General features: G+C 60.6%; 2 protein-coding genes across 2 annotated transcripts; one reads left to right on the forward strand and one right to left on the reverse strand.

Annotated features, from left to right (window-relative positions):
* Positions 1 to 1,614: 1,614 nt before the first annotated feature.
* On the reverse strand, positions 1,615 to 13,786 carry POMGNT1 (protein O-linked mannose N-acetylglucosaminyltransferase 1 (beta 1,2-)). The gene is made up of 22 exons (XM_082766516.1): positions 13,676 to 13,786; positions 13,164 to 13,348; positions 12,027 to 12,135; positions 11,601 to 11,716; positions 11,351 to 11,416; positions 10,779 to 10,892; positions 10,076 to 10,193; positions 9,685 to 9,783; positions 9,110 to 9,237; positions 8,790 to 8,860; positions 8,468 to 8,543; positions 7,450 to 7,533; positions 7,261 to 7,302; positions 6,988 to 7,046; positions 6,492 to 6,564; positions 6,066 to 6,194; positions 5,611 to 5,736; positions 5,394 to 5,458; positions 4,735 to 4,779; positions 4,428 to 4,563; positions 4,087 to 4,196; positions 1,615 to 3,951 (listed from the first exon to the last, which is right to left on the reverse strand). The coding sequence occupies exons 2-22, from the start codon at positions 13,272 to 13,274 to the stop codon at positions 3,849 to 3,851; spliced, it is 1,980 nt and encodes a 659-aa protein (XP_082622642.1). The 5' UTR covers positions 13,275 to 13,348; positions 13,676 to 13,786; the 3' UTR covers positions 1,615 to 3,848.
* A 245-nt stretch (positions 13,787 to 14,031) lies between these two features.
* LURAP1 (leucine rich adaptor protein 1) lies at positions 14,032 to 18,349 on the forward strand. The gene is made up of 2 exons (XM_082766448.1): positions 14,032 to 14,256; positions 16,677 to 18,349. The coding sequence occupies exons 1-2, from the start codon at positions 14,056 to 14,058 to the stop codon at positions 17,322 to 17,324; spliced, it is 849 nt and encodes a 282-aa protein (XP_082622574.1). The 5' UTR covers positions 14,032 to 14,055; the 3' UTR covers positions 17,325 to 18,349.
* The last annotated feature ends 3,328 nt before the right edge of the window (positions 18,350 to 21,677 follow it).

Below are 21,677 nucleotides of genomic sequence, written 5' to 3' on the forward strand. Positions count from 1 at the left end.
CTATTTTGCTTTTGTTTAATTATCAGCCAGCTCCCGGGACGCGGAGCAGCAGGGACAGGTTCTCCTTTGTCAGGCTGCACAAAGGCAGCGGGGCTGGGCTGCGGGGGGGGCGGCCGAGACCTGGGAACCGGTGATTTGGGGCCGCGGGGGGTCGAGCCGTGGGAGCCCACACGTCCCTGCCTCGCCCCTATAAATGCAGCCTCCTGCACGCCCAGAGGAACCCCCGCAGCTCTGTGGGGTTCGCTGGGTCAGCGACAGAGCTCCTGAGGGGGGCAGGAGCCCGGTAGCCAGCCCTGAGCCCCCAAAACGCTGTGGGTTTTGCTGGCCCCACACAGGGGTGGTGGCATCGTCCCGGAGGAGGTTGTGGCCTCCACCAGAGCTGGATGCAAACTGGGGAGGCGATGCCCCTCTCCACCACCCCGCCAAATAAAGCCCTAAGGACACGGGGCTGGGGGAAATCCTCTGCCCAGGGGGGTGCCCGTTCCCCAAAAGCTGCCCCAGGAGGGGTGGGAGGCGATGGGGACGAGGCCCGGCCTCGCCACGGGTGGAACAGGAGGCAGCTGGTGCACGGCGCTGGTCTGTACTGGTCTGTGCTGGTGCCTGCTGCCCGCCCGGCCCCGTCCTGCTTGGGTCCTGCATCTGCAGCCACCTCCTCGCCCCGCTGCTCCCCAAAACGGGGCAAACCCCAACCCTTGTGGGCTCCCTGCCCCATGGGGATGGGGGCTGGGAGGCTCTGGAGGCTCCTGCAGCAGCTCCTGGCATGGGGCTGGCCCACAGGCTGGGATTTCTCCCGGCCCTGCTTGGTTTGGCTTCACCTGCCTGCACCCAGCCCACGGGGAGGAGCAGAGGGGAACGCAGAGGCCACCAGGAGCTGTTTTTCCTGGTGGGTGTCTCCTGTCCTCTCCTGTCCCCCCCCCGCTTTTGTTTTGTTGCCACCAACACTCGGCCTGGCAGCTCAGGCAGCCCCCTGTCCCCCCCCGGTGCCTTCCCTGCGCTGTGACCTTGGGCAGGGGGTGGGTGAAAACCAACCAACCAACCCCCTTTACCCCAAGATCCCCTTTCCCCAGGAGGAAAAAAGCCCAAATCCAGTGAAATGAGCCCGAAGCCTTGCCCCAAAATCCTGGCTGCCCACCGCCCCCCACCCACAGCGAGGGGCACAGGGCTGGGAGGGCAGCAGGGGAAGGTGCCGGGGGGAGCACGGGGGGCTCATCACGCCCAGCACCAGGCTGTGGTCGGAGTTTGTGCCGGTTGTGGAGCTGCAGATGGTGCTGATAAAGCTTGAGGAGGAAACAGGGAACCCTGGCAGCTGCCAGGGCTCGGAGGACCTCTGCTGGCACCGGCACCGCAGGGCAGGCTGCTGGAGGCTGACCCAGAAGACAACCAGCCATAGAGCCACCAACCCTCCTTGGCCAGGCTGTTCTTTAAGAAACACACCCAAAGCAGGAGATTTGGGCCAAAAGGCCCCAGGTTCAGGCTTCCAGCAGTGGCAGAGAGCTGCAGGAATTCCCTCGTGCCTCCATCAGCCGCTGTGACCCCGAGGACAGCTCCGCACCTCGCACCCAGGCGGCCCCACAAGGCGCACGCAGCCCCCCGACCAAACACCCGAGGCCCAGCAGCTGTGCAATGTTTATTCTTGAAAAAATAATTCGATTCAGAAAGCCCTGGGGATGCCCTCGGCCCCAGCCCGACTGCAGCTGCCAAAGGGGAGCCTCGCAGGAGGAAGGGGAGCACCCGGCACACGCAGAGGGAAGGGATGAGGAGCTCGAAGCGCCCCGAGCCCTGCAGGACAGGGAGCAGCACAGAGCTGACCTGGAGCCATTCCCTGCCCCTGGGACCAGCATCTCCCAGCCTCAGGCCGAGTCCTGCCAGCCAAAAAGGGAAGGGGGCGTTGGGGTGAAGGGAAAAGGGGCCTTGGGAAGCGAGGTGCCGAGGGGAGGGCAGCAGAGCGGAGAGACAGCGAGGTTTCTCCAAAGCAGCGCCGGGGAGCAAGTGGCTTTCCCACTGAGGAAGCTGAGGCCCTTCCCCAGAGCGGGTAATGGACCTGCTTCTATTAAACACAATCAATAAAATAATATAAAAAAAGCCCAGCCACATCCACCACCCTAGGAAGGGCGGTGCTGGGGGTGGCAGAGCAAGGAAGGGGTCAGCCCGAGCCCCGGGGCCAGTACGGGGAAGTCTCAAGGGTGCCACCCTGCACCCTGGGGACACGTGTGCCACCTCCTGCCTCTGTCAGCACACACACAGCTGTGCTGTGCCCACACAGGGACCATTTGGGGCAGAGATTTGCTGGGTTCAACATTATTTTCCTACCCTGGGCAAGGAAGGAGGAGGCGAACAGAGAGGATGGCGCCAGGGGAACAAGGCAGAAGCCTTCCTGGCAGGCTGAGGGCTGCTGGCTCTCCACGCTACGTTCCTGCTCCCTTCCCCCAAGCAATAAATAAATAAGTTACTGTAGTGTAGGCCCCAGCAGGCGCTGGGGTTGTGCTCCCGGGGGGCCCTGGCACTCTGTTCACAGTGAGAAAAGGAAGGGGACGAGCCCCTGGCCCACGGGGAGCTGCACCCCAGGGCCCAGCCCTCACACCCCGTCCCTGTGAGCGCAGGGAAGGGGCTGAGCAGCAAACCCAGCTGCTGGCACAGCAGGCGAGCCAGAGCAGCCCTGCACAAGGGGCAGAAAAATGATCTCCTGCCTCGTGGATGAAGCAGGGAGGTGCATGGAGCAGGGGACTAGGGCTGGCCCTAGTGAGGGGAGGGGTGTTAGTACCATGGGGCTGGGGAGGGGGCCTGGGGTCCATCCTAAGGCACAGGAAGGGGGATGGGGACCCCCTCCCTCTCCCTCTAGCAGAGGGCGTACCACAGCCAGGAGAACCAGGCTGCCCCTCCTGGATCCGCTCACAGCATCCCTGCTGGCATCGTACCACAGTAAGGGGGGCGTTCAGGGGAACGTCTCCTCCCCGTCCTCAGCGGGAGCTGGGGTACCTGACAGGGAGGAGAGGCCGGGTGCAGTACCATGGGCAAGGACCACACCACGCCGCAGCGTTTCTTCTCTCCAGGAGCAGCTGCTGGAGAGCCCAGCTCCATCCTGCCTCTGCAGCCGGGGGAGTTTCCCCCCCTCGCTGCTCCCATCGCGCTCTGCAAGGCACTTTCACCCCCAATCCCCACGGAGGAGGTGGGTGAGGGTGGGCTGAGCTGCAGCGCAGAGCGGGGTCCTCCTCCCTCTGCAGCCCTTTCGGGCTCCCAAAACTGCAGGGGGAGGACAGGGGCACCCGCTCGTCCCCGTGCTGGGGACAGGGTGCCCCCTGCGTGCCCACAAGTCCAGCTCCTCCTCAGCATTCCCTCCTGCCTCCATAATTCGCCGTGGCCCAAGCAGGGAGACGTCCGACCCAGTCTTCAAGGTGCAGGAGAAAGCAGCTGGAAGATCTCTTCTTCACCACCGTGCTCGCTGCGGGGGCAAGAGTTAATAAATAACGCCCAGTGGGCTGCCTTCCTGGGAGCAAAAATGGGAGCAGAGGTGTTCCTAAAGGGCTCTCGCAGCCCCCACTGAGCACTGCCTTCCTCCAAACCTTGCCCAGCCAGGGGGCAACGGGAGCAGCATTAGTAAAGAGTCTGTGTTAAAAAAAATGTTCCTGGGACGATGGGGGTGGCATGTCTAGAGGGAAGCACCCTGCCCCTGCGTGAGGGAGAGGGAGATCGTGACAGGGGGCTGGAGGCAGCCCCAGATCTCGTTTTGAGGCCTGAAAGGGGATTTCACGTCCAGCCACCGGCCTCCAAGAGCCGCTGCCAACTCAGTCTCTGCACCGGGGGGGTCTCTGTCCTCTCCTGGCCCCCCCCTCACTTCCCAGCTGCCAGCCTCACGTCTGCTCCGCTGCAGCTACTGCTGGCACTGCCGCCGCCCCCTCCTCCTTGGCAGGGGGCTCCATGTAGATGGGCACCACTGAGGAGGGCTTCTTGGACCTGCGGGTGAGAAGGATGGGTGAGAGCTGGCACCAGCAGCGCCAGGAGCTCCCCAAAAGCGAGCTGAGACAGAAGCAGGTGGCAGGGGACGGTGCCAGGGGGCGTTACCCAGGTTGCTGTGTCCCCGATACTCACGAGTAGGGGGAGGCAGGGACCCCCACGACCAGGAAGTGGTTTTTCTTGCGGAAGAGCCGCCACAGCCCCTTGTGGTTCCCACGGACGTCCAGGTCCCAGATGTGGAGGCACTAGGGCGGGAGGGAGGGAAGAAGAACCATCAGGGCCTGGGGACAGATGCAACGCTCTGGTGTCCCCCCAGCAAGGGAAGAGCCACCACCCCTGCCCTCACCAGGACACAGCAGGGAGGGAAGGGCAGTTTGGTCAGGGTAACACACCTCCACCTCAAGAAAAACAGCCAGGTGTTTTCTAGCAATGCCAAGATCAGTGCACGGGGAGGATGCCCTGTGCCAGGGCCTCACCTTGGCGAGCTGAGTCCAGGTGGTGAAGTCTGCTTCCTGCTCCATCTTGATGAACATGACGTAGACCTTGCCCTCCGTGTCGGGCACAAAGGAGTCCTCACAGGGGTTCTTGCTGTGGTCCAAGACTTCAGCCTCACTGCGAAAACAGAATGGGGAGTGAGAAGGCAACCTAATTCCTCCCTGTTCCGCTGCAGGGTGCTTCACACATGCAAGCAGTGGCTGGGGCCATCTCCACCCCTTTTTTCTGTCCTAGCTGGTCCACCCAGTGTGTCCTCTGTGGATTCCCACCCTCCCTTCAGGCACTTACCCCAGGAGCCGATGAATTTCAGTCTCATAGGCATCTTTTCTCAAGCTGTTGAAGACAGAGCACAGAGACCAAGGCAAAGTCAGAGGGTTTGATAAGCAAGGACCATCCCCAAGTGATCCAAATTAAAGACTATCCCATTGTAACACTAAAAGGCAAGTTGGAGACAATGGATGGAGAACAGGGACTGCCACACATCCTAGCAGGACGTGACAGCAAAAATGTGACCTTTCAGTGTTTGTCAGGCCAGCTTTGAACTGCCTCCAAAGCATCCATGTTTTTGAGAGAAAATAAACAGAGAACAAAGCCAAAACCCACACAGGGCTGATTGCTTGCACCTTGATAGGTCTAAGCTTCAAGCCAAGCTTGGAAGATCAGGCACCTGATCAGTGAAGACAAGTATTAGGGACAGGTGTCTGTCCCTCAGTGGGGCTGGGGTCTCACAAAGAAGAATGAAGGAGAGGTGCTTTATGCCCAGGCTGCTTCTGGGCTCCCTGGAACATGGCTTAGCTGAACACAACCTCACAAAAAATACTGCAAGGATTCATCCAGAGGCACCAATGTGCTGTGACTGGAGGTGACCGATGGTTGTTGTGCCACAATGGAGATATCCTCAGCACATGCAACTGTTTTATCCAGACCTTTTTCTGACCAGTACTCACCTCTCCACATTTTTAAGCTGGACATTCGGAACCGTGTTGAACTTGTGCTTTTTGAAATAGGCTTCCTGGTAGAAAGAGGGAGAGGATGGGAAGAAAACAGGGTTCAGTCAGGAGACAGCAGCGCTCGGACGTCACCTCAAGCACGCCCACTACTACCTGGAGAGGTGACGGGGCTCAGAGCTCGGCACCAGGACAGGCCCTGGCAGAGGTCACTCACGTGGAAGTAGCCGTTCATGTTGAGCCCCACGATGCCGAAGTGGTAGGAGCGCGAGATGTCGGGGATGATGCACTCCCGGCCCTTCCTCTGCTCCGGCATCCGCATCCACATGTCCCAGTCCCAGAGCTGGAGAAGGGAAACTGCTGCTTACGCTCACGTCTGGGGACATCACTCAGTAAAATGGCTGTACAGGAACCCTTCTGGCTGCCCTCACAAGCTCCAGACCCCACAGCCCAGCTTGCTGGGGCTGTTCCAGCCAGCTCTGTGGCTGGTTACGTGGTCCTCATGTTAGCGCCTATCCCAAATCCATCCTGCTTGGGCATCCTTCCCAGGGGAAGCTCAGGAAGAGCCAGGGCCCCTCCAAGAGCTGTACCCACAGGGATGAAGCGATGATCGTGGACTGCTAATATGCAAAAACGTGGGTGCAGAAGACAAAGCCCCTTGAGGATACTCACCTTCTCTGGCGTTGGCCACTTGGGCTCCAGCTCATCCTTGTACAGGCTCTTCCGGAGCACCCAGCCCAGGCCCGGCATGGTCTCCACACGGTACAGGAGCGAGGGGTCCTCAGCTGTGTGCTCGTAGCCCTGTGACGTTATGGGGAGCAGTCAGCACCCTGAATGCATCCCTACCCCTCCAAAAAAAGGCGAAAACTTGCCCCATGGAAACACCCAGCACTGGAAGAAGGGGTCTGACACTGGGAAGCACGGGGCAGGGACAGGATGGAAATTTGCAGGGGCACTTCTGAATGGCATAAGGCTGGGGAGACACAACCAAGCTGATGGTGTTGGGGGAAACCTGCTTTATAGGGAGCACTCAGCCCCCAGACTTGGGAACAACAAAGGGCACAGCTGTCCCTGCCCCATCTCTTCCCCCCGACCCACCTGGTCGTTCCATGCTGAGATGCAGTACAGGCTCTCGTCCTCCTCCAGTAGGTATATGGACTGGCTCAGAAAGCTGAGGAAAGAGTCGCCCAGCCCGTGGTCAGATCCTTCCCACGGACAAGCTGAGGCAAATTCTCCACCAGGGAATGAGCCATCCCTAACTGCTGGGACTATTTAACCCATCTCTTGGGCCAAAATGGCTGATGTCGGCATACGTGCATGTGCAAAACAAGTCAGTGGCTCAAAAATAAACAAAAACAAACAAAAAAGGACAAAATCCATGAAATCCCAGATGCTGAAGCCACTCTGCACTGAGTCCTAGGGACAGTAGATTCAATAAGCAGCCTCCATACAGGCAGAGCTCAGTTGCTGGCTAGGGACTGCTTAGCCCTGGACAGGTGAGCTACCTCATGACAGGAACCTGGCCTCTCCTGAGGCAGCCAGAGAGCTGCAATGAAACGACCCTGAACAGAATCTCAGTGACCCGCAGCTTTACCTGAAGAAGTCAACAGAAATGTCAAGGTCTTCCTCCAGAACCACGGCAAATTTGGCATCCTGTAGGGCAAGGTGAGATGTCAGAAGGATGGAGAAGACCAGGACAGAGCAGAGACACCAAGCAGCACCCCCTGGTTGTGCTGCTCCCTGCCCCACAGGACCAATTCCAGCTCCTGTGGGAGAGGCTATTGCAGACGCCACTCTCCCAGGGCAGCTCTGTGCTGCCTCACTCCCCAGGGCAAGCAGATAGACAGAGGGCAGAGGTCCCACTCACCGGGAACAGGTTGAAGGTTGCAGTCAGGCTGGCTTTGTAGTGCTGCAAGAACAGACACATCATTGCCTGTGTTAGAATCAGCGCCTGGACCACAGGGAGGGGCAGCCTGGCACGGATGTGGGGCTAAGCCTGCCTCCCTCAAATACCATCCCAAGGAAAAGCTCCCCTGGGGGCTGGGAAGGGTCTCACCTGGGAAACTCTGGCATTTTTAATGCTGATGGGAGTGTGCTGGATTCCGGAGAGGCCAAACAGCTCCACAACATCCATCGGCTCCTGCAATGGGAACGCAGAGAGGCTTCACATGTGTGGGGTTAGCCACATTCTCCCCACCCTCTGCCACAGCGTCAGCTCCCTGGAACAACAGCAGCATGCCAGCCTCCTCTGTGTAGCTGTCCTCCTGGGGGCAAATGAGGCTCCAACTGCTGCTGTGCTGAAGACCCCACTGCAAGGAACTCACCAAACCATCTTGGCCCATCAACCCCTAAATGTCACTAGCCCCTGCCACAAATTTCTGTTAGACTCACTACTCTGAACACCCAAACTTGCACCCAAAGAATATCTAAAAGGTCTCAAGTTTCCAGTTCCCCATGGCCAGTGCAGATACAAAACAGGTATGTCCAGGAACATCTTCCAGCTGATTAGAATCAAGACCACAACCAACTCCACTTCCTCCCACAGTTGCCAAGGACTCTCTGTCCAAGCACATTCTCACTGGGGTCAGAACTAATCTGCACTTGGGCTGAATTACCTCCGCTCCTAGAAGGCCCCACCAAAACCTTCTCCATCTTCCTGGTATCCACCACGGCAGCTCGAGCATCCAAGCTGCCCCCTCGCAGCAGAGGGATACTGCTCCAGTTGCCATGGCAATGGTTACTGCTATCTTTAACCACTCTGATGCACTGCAGTAACAGCCTGCACAAACACACCGGCTGCCCCAGCCCCATAGCTTGGGGAGAACTGCCCTGGGCAACTGGGAACACACCCCTGAGAACTGGGAGCACATCCTGCTGCCACAGAGCCAGGCTTGCAGTGGGACTCTCTAGTGTGTTCCATGCCTCCAGACTTTGCAAAGAAGCAGATGAGGAGCACCCTCATAGCAGAAGGAAGGGTGAAGGGGCTCATAGCCTGCTCAGGACTAGGGTAGCACCACATCCCCTCGTTTGGGGGACCAAAGACCTGTTTCCAGGGACCCCGGGAGTGTTCTCACCTCGTAGTACCCATCAATGAAGACCGTGATCATGCGAGGATTGACGCCCTGAGCCGACAGCAAGGAGCGCAGCATCCTGGGGAGAAACCGAGGGGCCTGAGCTCAGCATGGTCCCTGTGGGTCCAGGCCACTCCGCGCAGGGGTATGGATTCCTTGGGGTGGGGAAAAGGACACAGGACCCAAAGGCTCTCCCCTTTCCCATGGCCAAGGACCCTGGGATCTGTCCCAGAAGCTTTGCCCACGTTGTCTGAGCAGCAAGAGGGCTGAACCATGCCTGACCTCGTGGCAAAGAGCAGCCAATTTGTGCCCCCGGAGTGGTTACCTGTACAGGTAGTTGGGGCGGTTCCCTGCAATAACAGCTACAGGCACGTCGAAGACTTTGTTGTCTTTGAGCTGGAACAGAAAAACGTGTGTGAGTGTGCGTGGAGACTTCTGTTCAAACCTGTCATTGCTGTATTAAGGACAGCCCCTTCCCCATCACCCCAGTGTCTTCTTCCTACACTGCCAGGGGCTAAGGGCTTGCCCAAGGGCAGTCATCACCACTCAGCTGCTGTGCAGGAACGTGGCCCTACTTCTGAGCTGCCTGTGGTCCTGCCTGGCCCTCCCTCCGGGAGCCTTCCTGCTGCTCTGCCCCGTACTCACAGGATCAGGGTTGAACTCGATGGGTGTGGGGTCTTTGCAGCTGCAGACGCTGCCGTAACCTTCCACTTTGCTGCAGAACCTCCTCCGGCGGCGGTTCAGCTCCGTGTCAGGCCAGTGGCACTCAGCATCTGGAGGCAGCAGGGAGAAAAAAGGATTCCTCACCCCACGTACTCCAGGCTGCCACTCGGATGGCTTGCCCTGGACTCAGCTATCACCAAACCAGTGCTTGTTGCTGTGAACAAGCATCACACTCCCACTGCATGGCCTCTCTGAGGCAGCAACAGGCCTTGTTTGAGGCCAACAGTCAGAAAAGACTGGATCAGGCCTCGTTTGGAGAGCTGACAAGTGGCCACAACATGCACCCAGTCCCTAATTTTTCTCTATGATCACACCTGGAATAGCCACGGAAGCGGGCAGAAGGGAAGCTGGTGCCATTATAAGTTATCACCCCATCTCAAACAGCCCTAAAGCCATTCTGGGATGTTGCTAACACGCCCACGGCTCTGACTCGAAAGCACCAAGAACCGTGGGCAGACGTTCTCCAGAGACACCCAGAGCAGATTTTATTTCCCTACCTTCCACAGATGTCAGGTGGACTTCTGTCTTCAGCAGCACAGGGTCGCCCCACGTCGAGAGGGCAGGAGACTTGGCGTGCTTCTCCCCGTACACTTCCCCTGGAGCAGGGACACAGCGTCAGGACAGGCTTGAAGAGTCAGTCTCCATCGTGTCAAGGCATGAGCAGAGCTGCAGCTCAGGGTGGTGACTTAGCACCCTGCCCTTGGCTGTTGGGGAGCTGCTAAAGGGAAATGCTCTGCCTCTGTCCCCTCCCTCACCCCCAGAAATGGAGCTGCCCCCTCTTCTGTGACTCGTTGTCTGCTCATAGAGCATTTTGGGGATGGGCTGGGTTTGTCTTCACCTATGAAGGAGCTACGAACACTCTCCTGGCTAAGTGCTAACCTCTCTTACCTCCCTTCTTCCCCACAAACGTCCACATGTCTCTCCAGCTCAGGAACGGTGCAACTTGGCTCCCCAGGCTCTTCAGGACATTCTTGGCTGTATCCTTGAGGTGAAAGGAGCCTTCATCCTGGAAGGAAACACAGCCCTGCAGCTGAGGTCTGCCTACCAGAAGAGTCTCCCATCAATTCCAACGAGACACAGGGCCCATTCCTACCCTTGAAACATCTGAGCCAGAGAGATTCCAAAGCAGGTTCCCAAGATCTCCACACCACTAAACCTACCGGTTGTTTCACCACAACCTACAGGCAGGTCAGAGGAGTTGGACTCCTGTTTCCTCGAGACCACACCGTTCTCCAGCAGGGACGGCGTCTGCCAACACTTTACACACCTGAACCTGCTGCCTTGGGAGCACGGTGCTGCTCACAGAGTGGCCCAGAGCCTGTACAGCCCACCCCCCCTCAACAGCCTGGAGCTGGCACAGAATACCACCTAGAAAGGTCCCGCTGCATCCTTGTATTTCTTCACATCCATCCTCCACCTTCCAGCAGTAACCAGGGAGAGTGAGAGGACGAGGGAGCTGTCCAACCAGGGAGACACAGCACAGCTGGGAATGTGACATTTAGCTCTGGGAATGCCCAGTGACATTCAAGTGTCACCTCGAATCAACACGCCCTCAAGCTGGACATTTTCTGTTGATGCTAATGTCACCTACCTTAATGGTGAAGATCAGGATTCGGCCCCGGGCAACCATGTTGAGGAAGAGTACCATGGCTTCGTCTTCATGAGGAGAGTAGGTGTCAAAGACCCTCTTGGCCATCACGTGACCCTGTTGGCATTCAAACACAGACATATCTTAAACTTGATATAATCAGGACAGGCAGGAATACGGAAACCTGCCCTGGAAGTCTCAGATCCAGAGCAACATGGTGAGTTCATTTTCTGATACGCCGAGGAGCAAGTCCCCAGGCAGGTTCTGCCTTCTGGTAGCACATGAAGTGCTAAGGGGCAGCTTCAGTCAACCCCAGGACTCCTTCCTGCTCCCCAGTGACATCCCTCTTGGGGTTCACCTTTCTCCCAGTCTAAACTGCCCAGGAAACCAGTCAAAGCCTTTCTGAGCTCGGCAAGCACCAGAGAAACACCGCGATGTACTCTGGCATCTGGAGGCAAACTCGTATTCAGTCTTCTCTCCTGGCTGCCCGTCTCCTCACACTCCCAACAGTTAAACAGGGAGGGAAAACCTAGCTCAGGGAGAACGCCCCACGCAGCCACGCAGGGATGCTTTACCGTAGCCTGGTTCAAGACAATGACGTGGATCCCTCTGCCCTGCTCACGAGCCTCATCTTCCAGGACCTGCAGGTGGAGAAGCAATGAGAACCAGAAGCCAGCACCCAGCACCCCTTATTCCCTGCCCATTGGGCACAGCAGGGCCCCCAAACCAAGGCAGGTCTCTCTCTGTGCCTTCTGGTCAGCCACAGAAGCGCTCTCACTGCCTGGGGCCACAATGTCACCCATTCAGCCCCATCCTCCCACTCACCGTCGTTCCATCCACAGCCACGTAGACCTTTGACCTGCTGGAGTACACCTCGACATCCAACACCTTCTTGTTGCTCACAGGGTGCCTAGGGACCTCCACGTTCAGCAGCTCATCATCTACAGGGGAAGAAAGCCCAGTCTCTACCAGCCCAAGCACCTCTGGCTTGGCCCGAGCCCAGCCAAACCCTCAGCCCCCCAAGCCATGGGTCAGAACCTAAGGGGAAAGCAAGTGAAGGAAATCCAACAGAGCAACAGGTCTGCTCCCTTGCAGACCTCCGCAGCCAAAAGAGTTGAAGCCCTGAGTAGTCAGACCAGGAATGGAAACATCCTTTTCTATTTTTTGTTAAACCCACAGGTGCAGACCTGTCTTTCACGCTGTAGCTGGTCACATTTCCCCAGACTTAGGGAATTACTTCCTGCCTCTCACCGTAATCCTGTGCAGACTCCTCTTCCTCCTCATAAGCAGCTCGCCGGGTGTCCAAGATCAGTTTGATGTTCACGATCACAGTTACAAGCAGGAAGAGGACAGCTCCTGTCTGCAATGCAGGATGCTTTGTGTTAGCAACTTGCAGCAACCCCAAAATCAGGCCACCTCCCTGGCAGACCTGCAGGGCACCCCAAAGAGATCTGCCAAGGGATCTTCAGTACCATTGCCCCCTTCCTTCTTTTTCAGACACAGAGTAAAGCAGAAACTGTTCCACACCCAGAGGACCTTTTTTAAGACAGGAAGACTTGGACCACGAACATCCAGTGGTGGGAAACGATCAGCCTGCAAGGTTGATCTGCCACAGAGCTGCCAGCAGCGCCTGCCAATGAGGCCAAAACATTGGGCCTCATCCCAGGGACCCTGAACAGTCTCCTTCCTCAGGGAGCCCTCATGAGCCTTCATCCCCCCAGGCAAACACAAAACCTTCCCCTTCTCCTTCCCTCAGTCACTGACTGCTAAATTTCACCACGCTCCACTCACTGTGGGAATAGCTCCATTTGTGCAGCCCCATGGGCAAACCCTCCCTGTCCTTATACCCCCAGATGTCCCCCAGGATGGCAGCTCAACTACAGATTAGCAGTTCTGTGGTACAGGTGAGCAGGCCCGTGGCTGTCATAGACAGCAGCTGCCTCTAGGGCACAAGATCCTGTTACTCAGTCCTGTTTTCTGTCTGCCTGTTGCACCTTATACCAAGACTTGGTTTGCAAATCATCTGGCAGGAATGGTTTCCCACTGTGGGCAGAGCCCTGCTGCACTCTGCACACGTACAGAACCAGGAGGGAAGGAATCAGCTGAGTGTGATTTTTTGCTAAGTCTCCCAAGGAAGCCTGAACAGCTTTATCTTCTGCCTTATCCACTTAATGATCCATTCGCAGCTGGAAGGTGCTGTTAGACGTAGCAGACCCTTTCACGCAGGAGCAAAAAGCCACTGGGGTGGGTTTTCTAGGAGCAGCTTTGGCTTCCCCAGCATGTCAGCTCATCTAGGCCTCCTGTCAGACCCCCCTCCACCCGTGCAGCTGCCCCACAAGCCTCCAAACCCCACGGATTCACCTCCCTAACCCGCCCTGGGCAGCTCACCTGGCACAGCTTCCTCAGCGCCCGCTGGTTCATGAGCTTGTACTTCCAGGCCAAGTACCAGCTCCGCTTCTTGTGGGGCTTGGCGGCGGCGTTGGCCTTCCACTCCTCCATCGTCACGGGGGCGGAGGGAGGGCCGAAGGTCAGGAGGAGGCGCTGGGCTCCTCACGCGGGTCCATGGGGGCTCCCTGCGGGGACGGGGTGGGCACAGGCTTAGGCCCAAGCCCCCTCCCCTGCACAGAGCCTGGCAGCCCCCCTCACCCCAATAAACCACCTGTACGGGGAGCAAGGAGAACCCCCCGCCCCCAGGGCCTCCTGAGGGCCCCCCCGGTGCTGCGGGAAGGCCCCAACCCCCCCGCGCTGCGCCGACCAGGCCCGAGGCCTAGGCCGGGGAGGCCCGGAGGAGGCCTCAAGAGGCGTGCGGCGGGGCCAGGCCTCCCGGTGCCGGTTGTGGGGTGCGTGAGGACACTGCAAAGCCCCTTCAGGGCGCGGGGCCGCGTCCCGGCGCTACTCACGGCGAGCCGGGGGCCGGGGCCGGGCCCGCTCCGCTCCGCGCCCCGCTGGGCGCCGCCGCCGCCCCCTCAGCACCGGCGGGGCCGCGCCGCTTCCGGCGCCGCAGAGCGCCGCGAGACGGGGGGGGGGCGTGGCCTCTAGTAGCCCCGCCCCCTTCTACCGCTGCGGCGGAGGGGGCGTGGTTTGTGGACGAGCGGGCGTGGTTTGTGGCAAAGTGGGCGTGGTTTAGGGAAAAGAGGGTGTGGTTTAGGGAAAGGAGGCGTGGTTTAGGGGAAAGTGGGCGTGGCTTAGGGGGAAACGGGCGTGGCTTAGGGCTAGGGGGCGTGTCCCCGGTGACAGCGCCGCCCGGGGCCGCCGCCCGGTGCCGCCCGGTGCCGCCCGCATGGAGGGCGTTGGGGAGGCGCTGCCCGCGGAGCTGCGGGAGCTGGCGGGGAAGCTGGGCCGCCGGCCGCCCGCCGGGCTGCTGCGGGGGCTGCGGGCAGAGCCGCCCCTCCCGCTGCCGCTGCCGGTGCCGCTGCCGGTGCCGGTTCGCGGAGCCCGCCCGCCGCTCGCCGACCGCCTCCGGGCGCTCCGCTTGGAGCTGGTGAGTGCCGGGCACCCCGCTGGGGTGGGGAGCGGCGTTTCGGTAGGGAACGGGGGGTGAAGGGAGCCCCCCGGGAGCCCCCCAGGAGCGGCGGGGCGGTGCCGCCGGAGGGGCGGCGGGGAGGCCTCGGGGGTGGAACCGGGCGGCCCCGGTGCCCCCGGGCTGCGTGGCTGCACTGTGAGCCGGGGGGAAAGGTCCAGAGCCCGGTGCCCGGTTCGGGCCGCGTTTTATAACCCCCGGCTCTCAGCACCGAGCTGGGCGCTTTTCCTTCCCGTCCCCGCCCCGCGCAGCCCCGCCACCCGCACCCCCCAAAACCGGGGGGCAGCCGGGATGCGGGGGGTCCCCATCGCCCCCCCCGCCCCGTCCCCATAGCCCCCTGTCCCCAAGCAGGACCCGAAATGTCCCCCCGTGGGCGCAGCGCCACGCGTGGCCCCCCCCCCCGCCGCAGCCGAGGCTCGCCCGGCGTGGGCGGCGAGGGGAGGAGGCAGCGAAATCCTACATTTTCCCCGACCCAAATGGGTTGTTTTGTCCTCAGGGGAACGATCCCGCCCGTGGGAGGGACGGGGAGAGGGTTTAGGGGCGAGGAGAGCATCCTGCCCCGCTGCTGGGCTGCCCTTTGGTGCCCTTGGGGACGGAGGTGGCGCTTGGCAGGGTGGAAATCCTAATTGCAGCCTTGTCCCCACAGCCTTTGGCCGATTTCCTCCCGTTGCCCCAAATCTGTCGGTCCTGGAGGGAGAAAACGCCAACACCGTGGGTGCTGGGGAAGGACAAATGGGGCTGTGACCCTACTGGGTCGCTGCCCCCTTTTAGGAAGGGACATTTCAGGAGGATGGGATGGGATGGGATGGGTTGTCCTGTGTCCCCCAGTCCCATGCCATGCACTGGGCATCGCGGTCACCACTTGCAGGGACAGGGACCTATGGGGCAGCTGGCTTCTTGTAGGATCTTGTAGGATCTTGTAGGATCTTGTAGGATCCTGTAGGATCCTGTAGGATCTTGTAGGATCTTGTAGGATCTCGGTGTCCTTCCACGCTGCCCTCACCTGGATGCTTGCCGGGTTGCAGCGGCAGGGTTCAGGCTGGCCCGAAATAGCAGCAGACCAGACAGGGACACCAAATCTGGGGAGCATCCCTCATCACCAACCCATCCCTTAATTTGGGGCGGCTTCTGGCCTCAGAGCCCTGCTCCCCCCTCACCTCTCCGCCCACTGCAGCTGGATGTGGCGGAGAAAAATGCAATTTTGGGGGACATCAGGAGCTTCCGGGCTGCCTCGTCCAGCGCGTCCCCCCCCGTGCCAAGGCCAGCTGCTTTGGGAGCGTGCGGAGAAGTCCGTCGGAGGCGGTTTGTGAAATAACTTGCCTAGAAAGGAAGTTTCTGCAGCTCGCAGCTGGCTCCTGCCCCAGTCTGGGCTGGCTGCAGCGCTCTCATCCCTTCAGAATTTATTTATTTAAAAAAAAAAAATCCAGTCCGATGGGTCTGGGGAGGGGCAGGGGGTCGGTGTCGGGTCCCTATAGGCGTTTGCCCTTTTCCTTTGCATCCTCCGAGGCGTCGCGTGCCGAAATCTCTGTCCGGAGCTTTCCCAGGCTCCTTCCCCCGGCGCCTTTGTCCCGGTGCCAGCCGTGGGAGCGGAGCTGGGGCTCCCCTGAGACCCGCGGGGCACGCTCGGGGCAGCTTTTCCCTGGGCTGGGCTCACCAGCTCCCACACCTCCGGCTGGGATTTGCTTTTGGAGATGCTGTGCCCACAGCTCCCCTCGCACCGGCCGCCCCTACCTGGGTTTGTCTCCCTTTCTCCCCCCCCTTTTTGCCTTTTTATTCCCTTTCCTGGCAAAATATTTCCTCCCCGCGCAGGGGAAATCCAGTGGCTTTCGGCGGCGAGTATCGTAGGGCCAGGAATGTCTTGGCACGCCGGGCTTCCCGTTAGGAAACCAGATGTTGCTGCGGGAGCTCTGCGCAGAGCTTCCCCCGGCCCCGCAGGGTGGGATCGGCGATAGGGACCCCGTAACCCCATGGTACCCCCAACACGGCTCCAGGCTGTGTGCAAACAAGGGCCGGGATGGATGCTTTGGGTCTGATTTTTCTTGCATCTCAAAAAAAAAGGTGATGTTTGGCTGGGATTTTGGGGAGGGATTTGGGTTTCGGGCATCCAGGGGATGCTCTGGGCTCAGATCTGGACCCCCCCTGTGCTCGCAGTTATTCCCTTGCCCCCATCCCCATGGGGGTGCCTGTGGATGGGGCTGGCTGCGTGGGTGCCACGAGTTATTAATCCTTGATAACGGGGTCCCCAAGTCTCAGACAGGACCCCAGGGCTGAAATTTGGGGCCGTAGATCTCCGGGGGCTGTGGATGGAGGATGGCGAAGCGTGCCGTGCCCCCGCTGAGCCGTCCTCTCCATCTCTCCCCCCAATCCCACCCCAAACCCAGGCTTACCTGCGGGCGGTGGACGTGAAGATCCTGCAGCAGCTGGTGCTGGTGAACGAGGGCATCGAGGCGGTGAAGTGGCTGCTGGAGGAGCGCAGCGCGCTGCCCAGCCGCGGCAGCAGCCTGGCAAGCAGCCAGTACAGCCTGGCGGGCAGCCAGGCGGCCTCGCGGCGGGGCAGCTGGGACAGCCTGCAGGACCCCCTCCCCGACAAGCTGGACAGCATCTCGGTCGGCAGCTACCTGGACACGCTGGCTGACGACCTGGACGAGTACTCCCAACACGCCCCCGAGCCTCCCGTCAGAGCCCCGGCGAGAGCCGAGCAGGATTGGGGCAGGATGGACCCCGAAAAGGCTCTCGGGAAGATGGAAAAGGGCAAAGCGGAGCACGAGTGGGCCCCCGGAGACCTCGCCCCGGAGCAGCAGCGGTTTGCCAAGGAGCTCCAAGTGGCCAACGGGTACTTGGGCAAGCAGCCCGGCCCTTTGGAACCGGGCAAAGACCCCAAAATGCCAGCGGGGGCCGGGGAGAGGATGGGGAAGGCTCGGAAAGCCGAGGGTGACTCGGAGAACTGCAAGCTCAGCAGCAAACTGCACGCGGAGTACGACGCCCACTGGCGCTGGCTGCAGTCCCAGGACGACGTGACGTTCTTGTAGCCCCTCTGCTGCTCCTCACGCCCCCAGCCCCGCTCCCCTCATCGCCTGCTCTGCTTCCTTCGGCCCCGCTCGGGAGCGTGGTGTGGCTGGGAGGGGGGTCGGGGTGGCTGGGAGGTGTCCCCTTGTCCCTCCGAGCCCCCCGCGTAGGGACGCAGCTCGGAGGGGCCGGGTGCGGGCTGCCCGCCCCGTGGGCAGTTTGTGGGGAGGGAGGATGAGGTGGGTCCCCCTCAAATTAATCCTTTGCTCTGGGGTGAGCTGAGCACCCCCGTTGGGCGTGCTCGTCTCCATCGCCCTCTCCAAGGCCAGCATCCCTCCGGTCTGACCTGCAGGATTTGGGGCCGCAGCACGTGGTCGATGCCAAAATCCCCTTCCCCGGAGGGGCAGGAGGTTTCGGTGCCCTGCAACGTGGTGGGGTGGGCACCGTGGCTGCTCCGTGGGGCTCTCTCGGTGCCCTACAGAGGAGGGATTTCGGCACGGATCTCCCTTCCCCGCGTGCCTGCAGAAGGGCAGAGCAAAGTGGGAGTTTCCCGATGTGTTTTGAGGCTCCTCCACCAGCGTGGATTTGCAGTGCCCCTGCCCCGGAGATGCCCTCTGTGCCCTTGGCTTCTTCCCGTGCCTTTCAGTGCCCGCCCGCTGTGCCCCCCAGCACCCCTGGCTTGCAGAGCATGGCTTATGCTGGAGCAGGATCTGCTCCCTCCAACAGATGATGCGGGGAAGGACCTCGGCATCCCACAGCTTCATGGGGTGGGGAAATGAGCCTGGAAGCTCCCGTCCCCAGCTGGGTGCTGCGACAGCCGCCTGCTTGCCTCGGCACAGGTTTTCCCCTCCATCTGTGAGCTGAATCCTGGCAAAGACCTTGCTTGTGGCTTCCCCCCGCGTAGCCACCATGTCCCCCGAGGCTGGTGTCCCCGGCTTTCCCTCGAGCCCTGCATGCTGTGACCCCGCTGGGGGTCCCTGGGGGAGAGCATAAAGTCCTCCGGCATTGCTGAAACCGCTGTTGACAAAAATAGCTGGCTTAATAAATGGTTGCATTTCTCCAAGGCCGCACTGTTGGTGCTTTGGGGAGCTCACAGAGGTGTCGGGGGGGGGGGCTCCTACCCCTGCTGGGAATGCCCTGGGGCCAGCCTGCCTGTCCCTGCTACCCACAGCCCCCAGAATAGGAGATCCCCCAAATCCAGACCTCGGAGATGGAGGGAGGGCTGATGAGAGCCATCACATCCCAGAAGCTCCCGGGGGATGTCTGCCTCGCTGCCAGGTGGGGCTTTGGGGGCTGCAGAGCACCCGTGGGTGGGGGCAGGCTCTGTCACGGGGCGCTTTGGTGCTGGGACCCGGCAGGGAAACAAGCAGATAAAGCAGGAGCTGAGCCAGTGCCAGAAAAACGCCCACCTCGTGGTATAACACCACCAGCCAGCCAATTCTTTCTTTTTAGATAGACACAGAGATTAGGCTGCCTTAACGAGGCAGTAAAACGCTTTAATAACCAGCGAGGAGAGCTGTTAAAAAGTCCCCTGGGCTTTCCCCTCCCTGCGTGCCCCCCAAAAGGGCCTGGCCCCTAAGCGCTGTGGCCATTTAATAACTTATACCAACCCTTGTGAGGAAATCACCTTTTCCCAGGGAGGGAACAGCCTGGTGCCGGGTCCCAGGGTCTGAGGGGTGGCATCCAGCGTTTTCTGGGAGGAAAACGCTGCGATTTGGGGCTGCTGGAAAATGCACCCGAGCCGGCTCCGTGCCGTGTGCGAGCACCGGCTTGTCCTGCACCTCCCCGCCACCGCCCTGCCTCCGGCACCAGCTCAGGGATGGAGAGATAAGAAGGTCTAGGCATAATGGGTCCAAACGGGCTGGCAGAGCCCTGCTTTCTGCTGCCTTTGTGCTTTGTGGGGTGACCCAGGCACCCCGCTGTGCTCAGTGCAAGTGGGTGCGCCCGCGGTGCCGGCTGCGCTCCCTTATCCCCGTCCCTCCTCCCCGAACCCATCTGCCTCTGCTCGTGAGGCTGCGCTGCAAAACATTCAGCGTGGGACCTCGGCGGAGGCTCCTCGGCATCTCAAAAATCCCTTCTGGCCCCCGCAGCAAATGCTCTGCCCATGCCTCACAGCTCCCGGCCCTCCCCGCTGCTGTAACCCTTGGTGGGGAGCTGCGGCTGTGTTTCAGCAGCAGGGAAGGTCTCCTGGGGAGGCTGAAATGTTGGCGCTGCTCTGAGCACAGCGGTGAACCCCTGGGGACACCAGTCCCATATCCAAACTCCCCAGTCCTGCCTCTCTCCATGCTCAGGACCCCTTTGCATTTCTGGGTTTGGCAGCATCCTGGGGCAGCGACCCCTTCCCAGCCTGTCCCCAGCGTGTGGATGTTCCCATCTCCGGTCTGGATTTGGCCCTGGTACCCAAATTTCCCATGGGCTCAGCTCTGCAGGGATGAAGGGACGAGGACGGGCTGTGGGTTTGGGCTCCCGGCTCGGTTCCCTGCCTTGTGCCCCCCTGGGGAAGATGCTCCAGATGTGCCACCTTCTCCTCCCCTGTGACCTGTCACTTAGGAAATGTTCCCCCCGTTCCCTTATGGGGCTGGGGACACCCTGCTCAATGCCCTCCCAAGGGTGACGCCAAAGGCTGGGTAACCACGGGCACCCCCTGGCCTTTTGGGGTCACCTCGTCACCACCTCCTGCCCACCAACCCCGCTCAGGTCCCCGGTGGGAGGGGAGAGGAAGAAAAATCTGCGTTGCTCCTCTGAGAAATTAATCTGCTTTTATCGTCTTAGCCCAGCCTGACCTAAAAGCACGCCTCTGTTGTTTTTTCCACGGGGCGTTTAAAGGGAAAATTACAGTAAACACGCTGCAAAGAGGCCGTGGGAGATAAGGACTGGGGGAAAATCAGCACGAGCAAGGGCTGCACGGCCTCTGGCAGGATTTCCCGTGCTGCCCCGCTCCTGGGGGCTGGATAGAAGGACATCTGCTGGATAGAAGGACACCCTCTGCGAGCACCAAAAGCAGGAACAGCAGCGGGTTAAAACGTGCTGGGTGCAGGCTGGGGACCTCTGGAGATGTCCCCGTGCTGCACGGCCACCCCTCGTGGTGACAGCTGGCTGTGTCCCCAGGGTGGGGACATGGGTACCCCCCTCCCGAGCACCCTCTTCTGCCCCATTTCATGTTTTTTGTCCCCAGGGGCACAGCACATGAGGCCCAGGTGCCAGCCCTGCCCTTGCAGCTCTGGTGTGGGGCATGCAGAGGGGACCCCGGGGTCGCAGCACAGTTTCTGCTGCGTGCTTCGCAGGCCAGCCTTGTCCTTTTTCCTTCACTGCCACATTTTTGGGGTCCTGAGCCCTGTCCTGCTGCTCCACCAGGCTCACGTGGAGGGGTCCGGGCTTCAGGAGGCCTGGAAGGAGCTGGCGGCCACAGGAGGGAGCTTGGCTCCTTCCTTCACATCCCGCTCCGAGGACAGCGGGTGACAGAGGGACCTGGCCACAAGTGACCTGGGGGACCCCAATACCCAGCCCCATGATGCTGAACAGGCAGAGGAAGGAGGAAACCAGCCAGCCCAAACTAGACCCTGTCCCTCTGGGACCCTCCCGTGTTCCCCAGCCCACTTGCTGCCACCCCATTTCTGGGGCCCAATAGGGCCGGCACCTCCCCAGGACCCCATATCCTTCCTGAGGGTCGGTGGATGCGTGGTGGGCCCGGCAGGGATATCCCCACCTCACAGGGAAGGGACACACACACACACACAGAATTAGGGGAGCAGTGACACCCCCAGCCCACACAGAACAGCCCCCATCTCCCCCCAGCACCCCCAGTAGTGGCACCACAGCCCCATCACTGCTTTTGTGGGGCCGGTGAGGTCCTGGACGAGGCCCTGGCCCTGCTATGGGGTGCCCCGGCTGCCTCAGGCCGGAACGTTTGCCTTTGACCAGGATCAGGCCCCCAGGCGTATTTATTCATTTATTTTGGCCTCCCCCCACCCCCCGCACACCAAAGAGCTGGGTTGGCTGCAGGTGGGGCCCTGTCCGTCCATCCGTCCACCTCAGGGGACAGACGGCATGGCAAGGGGGGACAAGGAGGCCATGGGGGGCTGCGAGCGGGGATTTGGGTGGACACCCCCATTTCTCCTTGTCTGCTGCCTGTTCCTTTGCCCTTTTCACCACCCCGTCCCCATAACACGGGACAAGGGCGTGCCAAAGCGCCACCCGTCCCCTCCCTGCCGTGTCCCTCTTCCAGCTCCGTCCCCTCGGTGCATTTCTCCAGCTGCCTTTTCGCAACTCACAGGGAAGAAAAGGAGGGCACGGACCCACAGGCAGCCACTGGGGTGGGACCACCGAGCCCTTCTGCCCCCCCCAGCAATGTCCTTAGGGCTTGGCACAGCGGGGAC

This window comes from Aythya marila (assembly GCF_965140915.1).
Source record: "Aythya marila genome assembly, chromosome: 8".
Taxonomy (NCBI): Eukaryota; Metazoa; Chordata; class Aves; order Anseriformes; family Anatidae; genus Aythya; species Aythya marila.

What these genes read in the sequence shown, in the direction of transcription:
- POMGNT1 (XM_082766516.1), bottom strand. Translation starts at nt 13,274, where the DNA reads ATGGAGGAGTGGAAGGCCAACGCCGCCGCCAAGCCCCACAAGAAGCGG. An exon ending in GTTTGTGGGGAAGAAGGGAG is followed by an intron (nt 9,784 to 10,075) that starts GTAAGAGAGGTT and finishes TCCCTGCTCCAG; the next exon opens with GGGAAGTGTACGGGGAGAAG. An exon ending in ATTTCTGTTGACTTCTTCAG is followed by an intron (nt 6,565 to 6,987) that starts GTAAAGCTGCGG and finishes CTCTTTCCTCAG; the next exon opens with CTTTCTGAGCCAGTCCATAT.
- LURAP1 (XM_082766448.1), top strand. Translation starts at nt 14,056, where the DNA reads ATGGAGGGCGTTGGGGAGGCGCTGCCCGCGGAGCTGCGGGAGCTGGCG. An exon ending in GGGCGCTCCGCTTGGAGCTG is followed by an intron (nt 14,257 to 16,676) that starts GTGAGTGCCGGG and finishes CCCCAAACCCAG; the next exon opens with GCTTACCTGCGGGCGGTGGA.